At 32.4% G+C, this 16,009-nt stretch overlaps 3 protein-coding genes across 4 annotated transcripts; all 3 read left to right on the top strand.

Moving 5' to 3' along the window:
- Nucleotides 1-667: 667 nt before the first annotated feature.
- On the top strand, nucleotides 668-2,153 carry LOC107405038 (zinc-finger homeodomain protein 2-like). The gene has a single exon (XM_048476019.2). The coding sequence runs from the start codon at nucleotides 943-945 to the stop codon at nucleotides 1,840-1,842; it is 900 nt and encodes a 299-aa protein (XP_048331976.2). The 5' UTR covers nucleotides 668-942; the 3' UTR covers nucleotides 1,843-2,153.
- Nucleotides 2,154-4,160: 2,007 nt separating this feature from the next.
- LOC107405040 (NAD(P)H-quinone oxidoreductase subunit T, chloroplastic) lies at nucleotides 4,161-6,159 on the top strand. The gene is made up of 2 exons (XM_016012043.4): nucleotides 4,161-4,556; nucleotides 5,595-6,159. The coding sequence occupies exons 1-2, from the start codon at nucleotides 4,189-4,191 to the stop codon at nucleotides 6,010-6,012; spliced, it is 786 nt and encodes a 261-aa protein (XP_015867529.3). The 5' UTR covers nucleotides 4,161-4,188; the 3' UTR covers nucleotides 6,013-6,159.
- Nucleotides 6,160-9,951: 3,792 nt separating this feature from the next.
- Nucleotides 9,952-15,757, top strand: LOC107405037 (uncharacterized). Of its 2 annotated transcripts, none has more exons than XM_025068916.3 (5): nucleotides 9,952-10,262; nucleotides 10,473-10,979; nucleotides 11,920-13,026; nucleotides 13,115-13,185; nucleotides 13,838-15,757. In XM_025068916.3, exons 1-5 carry the CDS (start codon nucleotides 10,143-10,145, stop codon nucleotides 14,184-14,186), a joined length of 2,154 nt encoding a protein of 717 aa, XP_024924684.3. In that variant the 5' UTR covers nucleotides 9,952-10,142; the 3' UTR covers nucleotides 14,187-15,757. The 2 variants fall into 2 exon arrangements, with proteins under 2 accessions (XP_024924684.3, XP_015867527.3); XM_016012041.4 differs by having other exon boundaries at nucleotides 11,794-13,026; nucleotides 13,838-15,756.
- The last annotated feature ends 252 nt before the right edge of the window (nucleotides 15,758-16,009 follow it).

Here is a 16,009-nt window from a genome sequence, read left to right as displayed (position 1 = left end):
TCAGCGCTTCTCCCACCGTCGGATATTCTGACCCGCTTTCAGAAATCCCACGTGGTGGGTCCCATTGCCCCCCACCTCCCCTGATAATGAGACATCGACCCTTCACGAGCACCCTTTATACGACTCTCTCTCTCTCTCTCTCTCTCTCTCTCTCTATCTCCTCTTTCCCTAATTCCCTTTCTTACGTCTTCCCTCACACACGTGTCAGTTTTATCACCCAATTACCCATTTTCTAACCAAAAATTAATGAAATATTTATTTATTTCATCTTATTTATTCATATTTCTTCTTCCTACATTTATTCTAGTTCTTCGAATATTTATTTATTTATATATAAAGTATATTACTATATTTTTCACTTTGATAAAAAAAAAATATGTATATTGATCGATTTTTAGAAGTAGATTTACTTGACGTGTTGTGTTTTTAAAATTTTTAAAATAAAAAATTTTAGAAGTAGATTTACCATAAAAATCACATACATTTTTTTAAAAAAATTATCATATGTTTAAATTTTAATTTTAGCTATTACGTAAAAATTTTGAGAAAGAAAGGGATGGAAACTGACACGTGTGTGTAGATTAATGTATAAGTTTTTAAATGAGGCAAAGTAGATTCTCTGGTCTGGGTTCATATAATGACAAGAGAGAGAGAGAGAAAAAGAGAGAGAGAATTGTGCCACGTCATGGTTGTCTTAAATACATTTCACGCTTCTTCTGCAAAGACGATTATTATGAAGGAAAAAACGTCACTGTTTTCCCATTCCAATTCCCATTCTCAAATTCATCCAAAATTTAACCCTTTTCTCATATCTATCTCTCACTCTCATTATCTTAAAGTCTTAAAGACTTAAACCCACCCCCTTCCCCATCTCTTTCGCATTTTATCGAACACATTGTGTGCTACTTTAGGGACTAACTAGTGCTACTACTAACATAAAGCATGGACTTAAGCGTAGTCCCTTACAACCATTCCTCCACCAAACCAGATATCAACGACAGCGAATACGGCGACGTTGTAGAGCCTAAACCCCTCGACATCAACACCACCATCAACAACCACAACAATGACGACCCAAGTCCACTCTCCGCCTTCCATATCAAATACGGCGAGTGCATGAGAAACCACGCCGCTTCCATTGGCGGCCATGCCAACGACGGCTGCGGTGAGTTCATGCCACGTGCCGACGATGGATCCCGCGACTCTTTAACCTGCGCCGCTTGCGGTTGCCATCGGAATTTCCACCGCAGGGAACTCCCGGGCTCCGATCAGCATTACTCAGTCCACTCTCCTCCTCCTCCTCCGCCGCCGATGTTGCTCTACAATGCGGGTCCCACCACCCCGAGGTGGGACCCGAAGATGGTGATCCGATCCCAACGTCACTACCACCATCAGCAGCATCATTATCTTCATCATCGCAATAGAGGAAGGTTGATCGATCACCATGATCATCATCATGAGGATGTGGAGGAGAAAGAGTACGATCGACGGTCGGAGACGCCGGAGAGAGAAGAGGTGCAGGTGCAGGTGCAGCATGTGGGACCTACAAGCAGAACGACGTCGTGTAAGAGATCAAGGACGAAGTTCACGCAGGAGCAGAAGAATAGAATGCTGGCGTTTGCAGAGAAAATAGGGTGGAGGATACAGAGACACGATGACTTGGCGCTCAACCAGTTCTGTTCGGAGGTGGGAGTGAAACGCAACGTTTTAAAAGTCTGGATGCACAATAACAAGAATGCACATCGCCGTAGAGAATCCGTACCTCCTCCTCCTCCTCTACTCCCTGAAGCTCCACCGCCTCAACCTCCGCCTCCAGCTCCTCCACAACCTGTTGGGGTCTAGTTGTAATTCTCTCTACTTTTTTTCTTTTGTCTCTTTCTTTTTAAAAAAAAATTATTTGTTAATTAGTAAATTAATTTTATATTTATTTTTCCTTTTTAGGCAATCATATTTCAGTGAGACCACAAAATGGCAAAAGGGTAGTATTAATATAATCTAATTATATAGGAAAAGTCATTTACATTTCTAAGAGTTGATGAAAATTTATTGTCAGTTTTTTGGTATTGAAAAATTATCTGTAGGAAAATTATTATTTACCACTTTTTGGATTTGATTTCTTAGTAATCTGATCGATGAAAACTCTATTTTATCCCCTAATTTTCAAATAATTATCAAAACTTTATTAGAAAGAAAGTTAATGACAGAATCTTATCCCAATAAAAATAAAAATAATAATAATAGAATAATAATATTTATTTTGATATATAAAGGTAAAACAATTTTTTTCATAAATCAATTTTAAGGGTGATAAATAATAATATCCAAATCTTTGGGGTTAAGACATTTGTTAAACTTCAGGGGTGTCGTAAAGTTTTTGCAAAACTTCAAGGTGTAGCCAAATTTAAAGGGGGAAAAAAATAAATCTTTATTTATTTATTTATTTATTTCAAATAAATAGAATTGCTTCACTTTAATATTAAATTGCAAGAATTGCTTCACTTTAATATTAAATTGCAAGGATGGGCATCCATAAATTGTAGGAGTCCAAAAGAAGTGAATGGGGCATGGGAATGGGATTAGGTGATTACGTTGGGAGGGTAGGCCATATTGATTGTAGCTTTTTGCATGGTGTTGAAAGTGAAAGGAATCCAACGTTGTATTAACAAAAGGAGCAGAAATTAAGAAGGGACTGTATATATATATGCAAAGTGAATTTCTAGTCTATTGGTAGTGGATGGTAAACGGAAACAATTAGGGGGACAAAAGAGCTTTATATAATGACCATAATCAGTCTTTTTCATATTTGTGTTTAACTTGATGGTTTTGTGTCTTTCAAGAAAAAAACTTGATGGGTTTTGTGCCATAGCTACCACTTTTTATGTAACGGCATTGTTTGTAGTGTTTCTTGATGAAGCTATAATTGATATTAATGTTGGATCCAAATTGATTAACTTAATTAATGATCGAATGAGCTTAGGTTAAGTTATTATTAAAATAGTAATGAGTTTTAAGTAACAGGTTGGAAACAAATGGTGATAAAGTTCAGGCAAGTTAAGAAAACTTGGTTACGTCTTCTCGGAATTTCTTCCCGTCGATGATTCTGAATTCACTTATTCCATTTTTCCCAGATAAAAAAAAAAAAAAAAAACTTTAATATTTCTATATGTTTATTATATATTTGTGAGAATTTGAATTTATAGTCATTGTCCGTAAAAACCCGACGATGGTTCCAAGCAGGCAAGGACTAATATAATTATCAAATTTTATACGTAATAAAAAAAAGTTATAAACTATCCAATATGTGATGGAAAATAAATAAATAAATAAATAAAAGAATAAAGGAGTACAAATTTATTTGACTAGTTTATAACCAGGGAAGAAGCCAAGTAAGTAGGCATTTTAATGTCTTGCATCAATATCGTACTAATTTGTGTATTTTACTAAAAACAATAATGGTACTACTTGTGAAATTATTTATTTATTTAGTTATCTGAGAAAGATATCTTAACTATAACTGTTTGAGCACATACCATCATTTTTCATTACGCAGTGAAATTCTATACAACTATAACAACTGATTGATACTTGTAAATCAAATTTAAAAGATGTATGGTAAGTTGGATAAAATTTAGCTATTAGTGTAATATGATTTGTGATAATATTCTCCATAATATGAGTAATATTTTAAATAATATTACTATTTTATAAACTATAGATCATGTTGCATAATTTATAATTCAATATTACAAGTCTTACTGTATATACGATCTTACTGTAGAAATTTCCCTTAATACACCACAAAGTTTATTTGTCACCACACTTTTTAAAATGATTTTATTTTCCTTGAAATTTGTCGGGTTTTGATGGAGGATTTGGATTCTATGACACGAGTGGTGGTGGGTACATGATGAATATAAATTGTCTAATAACAAAAGGGAGGAAATTTCCGTGAGATTAAGTGATATCGATTACGAAAATATAAGTTAAAATTAATTTGGATTATAGGGGGAATACAACAAAATAACTACAAAAAAAAAAAAAAAATGTTTTAATGGAATAAATAGAACATATGCTGCCAAATAGCTGATTATAATGTATGATACATTGTGAGCCACATAAACAAGTGGTGGAGAAAGTGTGAATGGCAATGACAAAATTAAGCTGCTTTGTATCGTCTACTTGCTCAATATGGCATTCGCAACTGCTTCTCAGACTTCATACGCCCTCTTGTTTGGGAGCCGAGAAAATATTAATGGAACAAAAAGAAGAAGGAGAAGAGCAAGTTTTAATTCCAGGCATGTAAATGTTAGTAGTTTTCAGGTGTATGCATTATCACAACAACAAGGCACTCGCAAAGAGCGCCAGAGAGCACCACCAGGAGTCGACACCAGAATTCACTGGGAAAACGAAGACGAAGGTTGGATTGGAGAAACTACTTCTTCTTCTTCTTCTTCTTCTTCTTCTTCTTCAATCCCTGGTGATGAAGAACAGCGGAAGAATTTTTTGGGTGAAAAATTCTCTGATTTGCTCGACCATTCCCCTGACTCCCATTATCAGTAAGTATATTATATATATATATATATATTACTTTTTTTTTTATTTGGTACTGTTTAAATTTCAAAAAGTTAATTACGTATTAGCAGGACCTAACCGTTTATCTATTTTAAATCCTAAATTCTAATTTTTGTTTTATGTTTATTTTTATCCAATAAATGGTGACTTTTTAGATTATTTGGGATGTATTATTGATAAAAAAATTAAAAAAGAAAATAAAAAAAAATTGGATTTTGGGAACCTTGGAATAAATTTTGTCGAACAAACAAAAAGGTAGTAATGTACATTTAACCCTTTAATAAATTTGGGCTTGTTATTAGTGCTTTTGTTTTTGTTCCTATTTCTTAAATGCCAATCTACTTGAAACATGCTTTAGATTCTTAATTACTTGTTTCCATTTTTTGCACAAGTATAGTATTCATTCAAAATAATATTGATAATAATCATCATTTACATATGTTGGTGGGTTGCACATCATAATTTTAAGTAGCGAAAACTTTAGATCCTATAATGATTATCACCAATTTAAGGGTTGCACATCATAATTTTAGGAATTTAAAACTATAGATCCTATACTCCTAATTTGTTTCATAATCATACACATATAATCTTCTATTTCCTTTATTCATATGATAAATGGTAAGAAGTGGTCGTTACACACTTTTTAAATTTTTAGCACTAGAATATTAATTTTTTAAAATGTCTATTGTACAACAACATTGAGCATGGTATATTGTCCGACAATTTTTTGATTCATAAGTGGGTGACATACCATGTTTGATGCCGTCCAAAACAATATTCACATTTTCTATATTAAATGCTATATACATCATATAAGACATAATTAATAAAGTCTTTTATTAAGTTCATCTGAGTAATATTATATTAAAGTTTATAACCTCAAACTCTTAATTTGATGTTTATATTTTAAAATTAAATCTAAATTGTAGATTTTCCAAATTTTTAGTATAATATTATCAATATTGATTGGATAAAAGATGATTGATAACAAGAGATTTTGGAAAATAATGTATGTGAAGGTTCTTGGGGGTATCAGCAGAAGCAGATTTGGAAGAGATAAAAGCAGCATACAGGAGGTTATCAAAGGAATACCATCCAGATACAACCTCTCTTCCCCTTAAAGATGCATCCAACAAGTTCTTGAGGCTGAGAGAGATCTATAATGTTCTGAGCAACGAAGAGAGCCGGAGATTTTACGATTGGACACTCGCTCAAGAGGCGGCCAGTCGACAGGCTGAGAAAATGAGGATGAAATTGGAAGATCCATATGAGCAAGACTTGCAGAACTATAAACCAGTTCCTGATATGGTTGATCGACTTGGTGGAAGGAACATGGAGCTCAGTGATCAAGCTTATACTGCTCTCACCATTGATGCTGTTATCATTGTTTTTGCTATTGCTTGTGCTATTTATGTCACCTTCTTTAAAGAATATTGATTCAATTAAATTACTGTATACTATTATACCATGTAAAATTTAGAACGATTAATTAAATGTTCCAAAATTTATAGTTTATGAAGTAGATATCGAAGTTAGAGAAAGCAAATAAGAGTTTTTCTTATTTTCTTTTCCTCTTTGTGTATTTGTGTATTAATTAAATACAAAAATAATTAGATGGTCCAAACCACCTGGTCTTTCCTAATAAAATTATATGATACTTATATGATGTGATAATTTTAATGTGAAAGAATCATATTCTAAGGACCATTTGAAATAAAATTACATGATACTATGATGTGATAATTTTTAAGTGAGAGAATCATATGCTCTTAGCACCATTTGAAATTTGGCTAATTAATTAGCATTTTATTTTATAAAGATTTGGAGGTATGAAGATTCAAATTCAAAATCTTCACAAAATCCAATGTGATTTTTCTTTTTATACTCTTTATTTTGTTATTTTCTATGTATAATTGGTTTTCGTACATTTATTCTTCATCTTCTTCAGAAAAATAAAAAATAAAATAAAATCCTTAAATGAAAAACAATAATGAATTTTTTTTTTTCAATACTGGGGGTAAAAAAATTGAACTTAAATCATTACAAAAGGAAATAATGATTTTTACCATTAGGGTGTTTGGATACCATCTTGAATTTTCAATATTGGAATCCCTTTTTAAGAGTTTAACTGGTTTTCTAAAACTAGTTGTTGTAACAAAATAAAGTCAAAATATCAAATAGGCTAGACAATATGTTGTGCCTGTGCCAATTTTTTTTTCCATACGAATACAAATTGTTAAAGCTGCGGTGTTACAATAAGTAAATCCGAACCCATTAATTAGAATTCATATAATTTATTATCTAATTTATTAATACATTAAAAGAAATTATAATTTTAAGTTGAACATAATTTTTTTAAAAAAAAAATAGTTAACTTGTACTTAAATAATTTATTTGATGCTTTTGGTCTAAAAAATTATATAATTTTAAAAAAAAATTACTATAAAATTAACACACAAGCATAAAAGAATAATACATAAAAACAAACCAAACATTCAAATTATATTTCCCAAAACCATATTCAATCTATGCATAACTTTTTATAAACGGGCTCAACCATTAACAACCAATTAGCTTATGGTATCTCAATGGGTTCACCTGTCATTAACCTAATCTAATAGGGAAGACCCGAACCTGGAATTTTTCATGTGAGCATGTTACATTCTATTGGATGGTATAAACTTTTACCAAGGCCATGAGTCAAATATGTACTAGTTATTAATACTTAATTTTGATAACATAAAATAATGTCGATAATAGATTTCCAAATTAGTAACACCTTTTCTATCTTTTCTTTTTATTTATTTATTTATTTTAAATTTACAAAAAATCACAACAATTTTATTTTAATATATATATATATATATTAGAGAAAAATTATTCAACACCATATGCTAAGTCTTATGTGGTACACTGTACACATACCCAATGAAATAAATATACGTGAATATTAATGACACCTCACATTAATGAGTCAGTAAGCACTCTAACTTCATTTCCCAATCTCTTTCCTTTTTTTTTTTTTTTTTTTTTCTCACGTTTATATGTGAAAGTTAGGGGTGGCAATTCTTATTAGTGAGCTATGTTTGAATTTATCTGTTTATTAATTGTATTGAAATTGTTCAATTCAAATATAATCTATTTATTAATCGCGTAAAAAATACTCAATCTGAATATGACCCTTTTGATAAACAAATAATCAGTATAATTCATTTATTAAATCGGTCAATTTGGATTAATATGATCTGTTTATACAAAAATGACTTATTTATACAAAATTAACTTATTTACACAAAAATAATCCTGTTTAAATAAATTAACTTGTTAAAATTAATTATTTCATATAAAATAAGAATAATTTAGTCATTAATTAATCCTAAATTAATATATATATATATATATATAAATATAAATATATAATTATAGTTATAAATTTACATTAATACAACATAAGATATGATAATATACAAATCTCATATAATAATTAAAAATATATATACATAATAAATCTAATACTACTTTTTCAAAAATAAAAAAAATAAAAAACTTTATTAATAATCTATGTTTTTAATTTTCTATATCTCCCATGGCGTTAGGCATAAAAAATTGCTATATTTTTGGTGCCCATAACTACATAAAAGAAAATTAATTATGCAACTTTAAATAAGTTTGTAATTTAGTAATAAAGAAGTATTAGTTATGATTTTATTAATGGTAAATTTAATATATTAAAGTTATAATTTAAACGGATTATAATCATGTTGGATTGGGTTGTCAAGCTTAGTTTAGTTAAACATGCCAATTTAGATTAATTTTGGATTAAGTGGATCAATGACAAATTTAATAATTATATTACATGATTTGACCCAAATCCATTAATAATAAAATCAAATTCACTAATTTTGTGTTGTTTTTAAATTGTGTAATCGTATAATAAGCTAAATTGTTACCCTTAGCAAAAGTCTCCGCAAGCTTAAGAACATTGTTATTAGCAAATTCTTCCAGAGCCCATAACTAAATTAATGGCGCGTGATATTGAAGCCTGAGTAGTTAGAATATGCATTAATTGAAATCATCCATTCCATTCCCACGCACAAAACCCTGGTCTTATAAATATTAAAACACATAGAATTAATAATTGGTTAAGGGATTATGCCATTTATAAAGACTAATTGAGTATGTATTAAAATCAGATGAATCTGTTTGGGGCTTTAACCTCCATTTATCATAAAAAAAAAAAGAAAAAAAAAAGGAAAAAGAAAAAAAAGATAGATAGCCATCAGTTTGAGCTAAGCATCATCTATAAATTATTTCAACATTTTTTCAAACTTATGTCCTGTTTTATTTTTCCAACGTTAGCACTTTGTCTCCATTATTTAGATGAATATTTAAGAATTTGTGGAGGTAAAAGAAAAGACTTGTGAGGAACAAAGAAGGAACGAGAGACAAGCGGTGATGATGGAAACAAAATAACTTGTTCTCCAACTTGTTCACCTGGCTTATAATTAATGTACACATATTTTTACTTGATTGATTATGTGTACTATATAAGATTTCAATAGACATAAAATTTGGGTAATGTGCACTTTGAATTAGATGCCCTTTTAGTCATCCAAGCTTTAAACTAGAGAGACATAAACCATTTTATTGGACTGCTGATATGTTTTTTAAAGAAATCTCCTTGTACATCTTTAATTTTGTAAACTGTGCTCTTTTATATGGGCTTTTAAAAGGACAAATAAATTAGTTTATAGTGTGTGTTAGTGGATGTTGAGTCAAAATGTATATAGGCTTATATATCTAAATTGGCTTTTGTTTTCTTTTGATATGTGTATAATCCAGAAAAATGTATTTGAAAAAGACTTCTGAATTTAGATTTTGTTTTTCTTAGCTTAGATTTGGTTTCAATAAATTTTCCTTTTTTTTTTTAATAAGAAGAAGAAGGAGAGAGCAACAGGGCGAGAGGAGCAGCTTTCCATCGTTCCACGCCTTGTCGAGATTCCCCATTTTCTTATGGTGAGGATCCCCATTCTTTGCCCCAAGTCCCCCACCTAAGTTTTTAATTTTTTTAAAAATGATTTGTTTAAATAATATCCAAAACTTAATAATGATATTATTTTTTTTTCAAACAAAAGAAAAAAATATATATAAAAAAAAAATTATAATAAAAATGCATAATTAATAATAACTTTTAATTAATATGGTTTGGGGTGGAGATTATGTGCTCATCCCGACCTTAACTATGGCCTCACCCTGACCGGGCGACATGCATCCACGTCGTTTAGGGGTGGCACAGTATGGAAAGGGCAAATGGAGTCATTTTGCTATTTCTAATATATATATATATATATATAATATTCAAAAAAAAAAAAAAAAACTCAGAAAACGAAGATTTTAGTATTTTTGGATCTCTGTTTCCCGCCGAAGATATATTTCCATGTCCCAAAAGTTCAAAGAGATTTTGGGTGGTGTCAATTGCTTTCACCAACTCTCAGATATTCAGAACCTTCTTCATTTTCTTCTTCTCCTTCTGATTCTGAAAGCGTAAATATTTCTGGGTGGTAAAGATGGGTTCCAAAAGGGCCACGAAGCGCCCAAAACCTACCGTCTGCCAAGCCAAACCTCCTTCTAATCACTCTCCCTCTCACACTCTCCAAACCCTAATCTCTGCAATTCAATCCTCTCAGGTAAACCAAACAAAAAAAAAAAAAAAAAAAACTATATTTTCTCTGCATTTTCATATACTTTTTGTTGTGTATTTGGGGCTTGTTTGGATTATGGCAACAAATTTGAACAATATTGTAGAATTTGGCGGCAAGTTGCTTAAAATTAGGGTTTTGTTAGTTGTAATTTTTAACTGAATTATAACATTTTTCATTTCGATTCTTTGATTTTAGGGTATTAGGTTGCCATATTTGAAAAGTCTCTACTACTTTCTAGTTTATTTCTCATCGAATGGACCAGCACGGAGTTGTAGCATGGAAAGTGCTTTAGATAGCTTGGATGGTCGTTTGAAATTTGAAGATATACATAGTTTAGCTGATCTTTTGTTTGAGAAACTGCTTACCAGTTTCAAAATCTTGTTTTCTGATGAATGTGCAAAGGCCTCTGTTCATGAATTAACCCTTCTCTTAAGGTGTTGCATGCTAAGCTTGACTTTGGCTGACCAAAATTTTGTTCTTGAGAAAGCCCAAGTTCTTCTTTCGGTACTTGGGAAAATATTTTCTTTGGTTAGAAGTGGAGGAAATGATAAAAGTTCCATCAGGCTCCACAAGTCTGCAACTCGTGAGTCCTCCTATAGTGGTGCTTCCTGCTCCGTTTCTGTTTCCGAGGACTTCTTTGCCTCCTTATCTATCTCAGAATTTTCTGATCCATGCAGGCCGCATCTATGTGCAGTGCTTGAGGTAAACTTTTGGAAATTTAAAAGCTCTTATGTTATGGTTGTAACAGGAAGGAAATTAGTATTGCTTTTGAGCATGATACTTTTTTCTCTTTTGTTATGGATGATCGATTATGTGAAGGAAATGCCCTCATTTTGCAGAGTCTTGTTTGTGTGATTTTTTTTCCCCCCACTTTGCGACTTGTCTTAAAGTTGGTTGCATATGTTTTACGTATTTTGACTTGTCTTGTCTGTTATATGCCAGATAACCTAAACTTTATCCATTACTTAATTATGCATGATAATCTATCTCCTCCACCCTGTCTGTATTCAATTGATGCAATACTTTGCAACCAACATATAGGTCATTCTTCAAATTGGTATATATATGTATATATGTATGTATATTAATGACATGCTTTAGTTGTAATCATACGATATTTAGCTGTAAACTTTTTTTAAAACGAAAATGTTTAGCTGCAAACATTCCTTCTGTGGATGGAGAAGAATTACACCCTAAAGGCTTCTGTTATTGTTGATTCGCCTATGTGATAGATTTAAGACATTTCTTGCTCTCATTTCTGCTCGGAATCATAGCATCGGATTGTAAGCTGGTAATAATATTAGAAAATAGGGCATGCCTTCGTTGATGTCCTTGTCCATGTTATAAATCACTTTTTCACACTGCTTTTACAATGTTTTTCTTTTGTATTTCACTTATTCTCTTCTTAATGTTTTTCTTTTGTATTTCACTTATTCTTTTCTTCTTCTTTTTTGTCTTCTTTTTCATGAGAGTTTTATGCATCTATACATAACTGAATTTGGAATACAAACTCTAGGTATTTGCAGATGAGCTTTTAATGCACGAATTGTTGAGGAAGTGTTTTATTCTTGCTGATTCTACTTTAAGTAGTGCGATGTTTAAGTGCCACTCATTTAATGCTGACGCTGGAATTGTTCTTGAGGTGGTTTCTATTCATTTCATCCAATCTCTCTCTGATGGGGAAGCACTTGAGAATTTCCTCAACAGATCAAGTTGCAAGCATGGCAAGGAGTTTAGAGTTCCTGAACTGAGTCTGACTGTCGCTGTATCATTGCTTCTCAACCCCATCATTCTTTCGGCACCAAAATTGTTCCATGCACATCTGATTTTGTTAATCTCTGAAGTCATCAATACTGGGATGTTTCATGAGAATAGAAGACCAGATCTTAGACATAGAGCCTCCTACCTAACAGCATTTGAAAGTTCTGTCATCTTGTACACAAAACACTTGTCTAGTTTGCTTCAGGATGGTCACTATATGGGTGCTAAATATTCTGCAAATTCTTTTATGTTTGGGAGCTGTCCACCTTCTTTTGAATCTTTAATCCAAGAAGTGACAAGGGATAAAATTTATGATACAATTACAAAATCAGATTCTTTATGGGATTCACATGCATGTAATATGTTCATCAAAACAAGATCTGACCTTGTGGCTGATTCTATTGCATACGTAAACAAGAGTGAATGTGTTGATGAGTCATGCAAAGATGATGTTTTGTCAATATTAGGTAATATAATATTCGGAGCTTTTTCTGATGGTGTTGGTGATAGTGCATTATATAAAAAGGGAGATACAAGCCTTGGAGATGTCTATCTTCTGGCTTCCTTATTAAAGTTAATGAGTGATTCAATGTCAAATGCTATTTGGTATTTAAGGTCGACTGTAAGTTTGGGTTGTTCAAAATCCTTGGAAGGTGCTTCATGTAAGGAATATGATTTCATAATGGGCGTCATAGACTGCTTTCAACAATTCCCTGTGTATCTACCATATCAGAAGTTGTTATTTGACAAGATGAAAACTAACCTGTCCAGGCATAAGACATCCAAGTGGATGCTTTTGCATTTTGTAGGCTTGCTATCATCAAGTTTTGCTAGTGGGGTTAATTTCTTAGTGAAGGGCTGTGTATCTACAATCATGACACTGATGAATCTCTATGTTCTTGAAGAGGGTAACATAATTGCTTTGAAGTCCTTGCTTGATTCTGTTTCAGAGTCTTCTTCCAAATTATCTTCTGACAAAGTTGGAAAGGTAAATATTTTCACTTTATCTCTGGTTTTGTTTTGTCTCTTTAATTATTCTTATTTTTGATGCTCCTAAGCTATTGAAAAAATTAAAGGTCCCATTGGATGAGAAATCAAGCAAAAAGATTGCATCAAAGTTTCAGAAGATACAAACACTTCGCTTGAGGTACATGCAATTATTGCATACCCTATAACTGTCTCCAATGCTTTCCTTTAGTTCTCCATTTAAACATGGATCGAAATGTGTGTAGACGTTCCTTGCTGTGCTATAGTCTGGCTCTTATATTGACACCTCATGGAAGATTTGCTTTTCAAAATTAGTATGCATGTGCATGTGTGCTAGTAGATCTCCCTTTTGAAATACTTATATGGAGCAAAACAATAGCTTCGTTGGTCAAGAAGTATGGCTTGCAATTTGCTTGGCAGTATTGGATTTTGATTGTTGCATAAAATTATTTTTGGCCATCATCACATCAAATTCAATGTGAAATTTCTTTTGAACTTAATTTTCAATGCTTATCCTATTCAATGGAAGTATAGTAAGCGTTTATCACACAAAAGTGATTAAAAATAAGTCATTGTATTTGCTTTGTAATTTACTAATACTTTTGGATAAATTACATTTAATTGCTTTCGTACATTTACCCTTGTTATCCCTTCTGTTGAAATTCTTAAATCAGTATCCCTGGTTTTGATATACACTTTGACAGTATGATGAAAACCTGAGGCAATTACATTGATTCTGTATGCTGGTATGTTGCTATTTTACTGTGTTCATAACTAAAGAATTTTTTTTTGCCCTCTTTTGTTATTTACAGAACCAATTCATTCACATGCTTCCATCAAAGATCAGAAAATGAAATGGAAGGAACTTTGAAAAATACCTCCATTCTTAACTGCACGAGAGAGTCTGCTGTTGGCATTGAGGAGGAAACAGAGGAATCATGTAATGGAACAATGTTTCTTGATTGCCTTCTTGAAGGCTCTCACAAAATATCTGATTTTGATGATTTAGCGAGCTTCATTGAATGTGATCCTCGGAAGGATTATTCTAGCTGGCTGAAGGAGAAAAAAAGATATCGGAAGCAGAAATATGAGAAAATGGCAGTTTTAAGATGGGAGAGAAAGAAAAGGTCTTTGAAATCTATGATGGCAAGGAAAACTTAAATCTGTGTTTGTGTTTTGTATCTGCAACTTAAATTCTTTGAAAGAGGGAGCAGAGGTGGTAGGGATTAATCATGTAGCTGATCTGATGGATACAGGAGCTAATGTTTGGAATCTGGATATGCTTCAAGAACCACACATCTGATTCTGTGGAGGCAATACGAAGAGTAATTGGCCTAGAGTCACATGCAGCTATAAATTGCTCTGGACTGGGAGCGATGATGGTTTGTACTCCGTCAAGACCTGCTATAATGTCATCCAAGATGATGGTCTCGTTCAGAGTTTGGTTATGTATGGACTCTCATCTGGAAGGCGCATCTATGAGAGGCTCGACCTGTTTTTGTGGAGGGTGCTCTCTAATGTTTTGCCCACCAAATTCATGATTTGGTCCTGGTCCTGGATTGGGAAAGGGTACAAAGGTTGTACCTTTTGTGGGAATGAGGAAGAATCAACTTCATGCCTCTTCAGAGATTTCCACTTTATAAGACCTATAGTTTTTGCTAGTAGATGGGGGCTGCGGTTGGACAAAATTTGTTGTAATTATATGGAAAAGTTGGTAAAATGGTGCTTAAACCCCCCAAGAGATTTCCCTAAGAGGAATATGAAGCTGTGTATGTTTTTGTTGGTTTCTATGTTCTATATAACATGGAATGTGAGAAATGAGAAAATCTTTGAAGGGAAAAAATCTGTTAGACCAAGTGCTGTTTAATTTGGTAGTTTCGTCGAAAAATTTGCAAGCTACCAGGATCATGAGCAAGCTTCATCAGATAAACCACTAAGCGCTAAGTGGAATCCGCATTTGCTAGGCTGGATAATCATGAATGTGGCAACAAATTGGAGGGGAATGTGGTTGCTGCGTTGGTGAGAGATTGTAAAAGGAAGGTTCTGTTTTTAGCAATGAAGACTATGCAATCCTTAACAGCAGAGCCGGTAGAGGTTAAGGCTTTGGAGTGGGCTACAGACATTGCGGAAGAGTGAGCATGGAGAAATGTTGAATAGAGCAGTGATGCCCAGCAACTGGTGAAACGGATTTGTTTAGGAAAAAGAATCTAGCACATGGAACATTTCGCAGAATGGGCTCTTACTGCTAAGACAGGTTATTTTCTCACTCTTGGAACATTTCGTGGACTGCAAGAGAAGCCAACAAAATGGCAGGCTTGGCTGCCAAAATTTCCCTTCAATGGAATATTGATTTTGGTTTTGATGGATATTCTTTGGAGGATACGCCTCCTGTTTTATGTGCTCAACTGTTAAAAGGAGGAAGTTGAAGCTGCAATTTCTGTGCGATCCCCCTATTTGGGTTCCTTTTTTGCTTTTAATGGAGATTTTTTTTAGCCAAAAAAAAGAAAAAAAAAAAAAGAAAAGAAAGAAGTTATAATGCCTAAATGTATTTCAGTATATGTTTTGTGCCTGAAAACTGCTAGGGAGAAGGGAAAAAATGAACCTTTCCTAGTCTAAGTTAAGTGCAATATTTCAATGCAAAAATTTACCAAAATAAAAACATTTCGAGGCAACATGGAAGTAAAATGCAATTTATCCATTTGTATTTAACCAAACGTCAGATTAATGGAAGCGAAGACTTTTGTAAATTTGACAACTTATTATTGTCAATTTTTTAACAAAATTTTGAACTTAAAAATGTAAATGAATATAGAATGGATTAAGAATTTAGTTCTTCAAATGGAAACATTTTTTAAAAATAAAATAAAATAAAATAAAATGGGAGAAAAGACAATCAAGTTGTAAGTGGTATTAAATAGGAAATGACAATACAAGCTCAGCCACCCCATTTCAGCTCACTTTTAAAACAAACACAACTCAAAAAT

This window comes from Ziziphus jujuba, chromosome 5 (genome assembly GCF_031755915.1).
Source record: "Ziziphus jujuba cultivar Dongzao chromosome 5, ASM3175591v1".
NCBI classification, from domain to species: domain Eukaryota; kingdom Viridiplantae; phylum Streptophyta; class Magnoliopsida; order Rosales; family Rhamnaceae; genus Ziziphus; species Ziziphus jujuba.
The sequence above is the reverse complement of the archived record's forward strand: the minus strand, read 5'-3'. Positions and strand labels throughout refer to the sequence as shown.

Bases quoted from the DNA above. Each gene is read 5' to 3' on its own strand.
- LOC107405038 (XM_048476019.2), top strand. From the start codon at position 943: ATGGACTTAAGCGTAGTCCCTTACAACCATTCCTCCACCAAACCAGAT.
- LOC107405040 (XM_016012043.4), top strand. From the start codon at position 4,189: ATGGCATTCGCAACTGCTTCTCAGACTTCATACGCCCTCTTGTTTGGG. The intron at 4,557-5,594 runs GTAAGTATATTA...ATGTATGTGAAG, and splicing joins TCCCCTGACTCCCATTATCA to GTTCTTGGGGGTATCAGCAG.
- LOC107405037 (XM_016012041.4), top strand. From the start codon at position 10,143: ATGGGTTCCAAAAGGGCCACGAAGCGCCCAAAACCTACCGTCTGCCAA. The intron at 10,263-10,472 runs GTAAACCAAACA...CTTTGATTTTAG, and splicing joins CTGCAATTCAATCCTCTCAG to GGTATTAGGTTGCCATATTT. The intron at 10,980-11,793 runs GTAAACTTTTGG...TACAAACTCTAG, and splicing joins ATCTATGTGCAGTGCTTGAG to GTATTTGCAGATGAGCTTTT.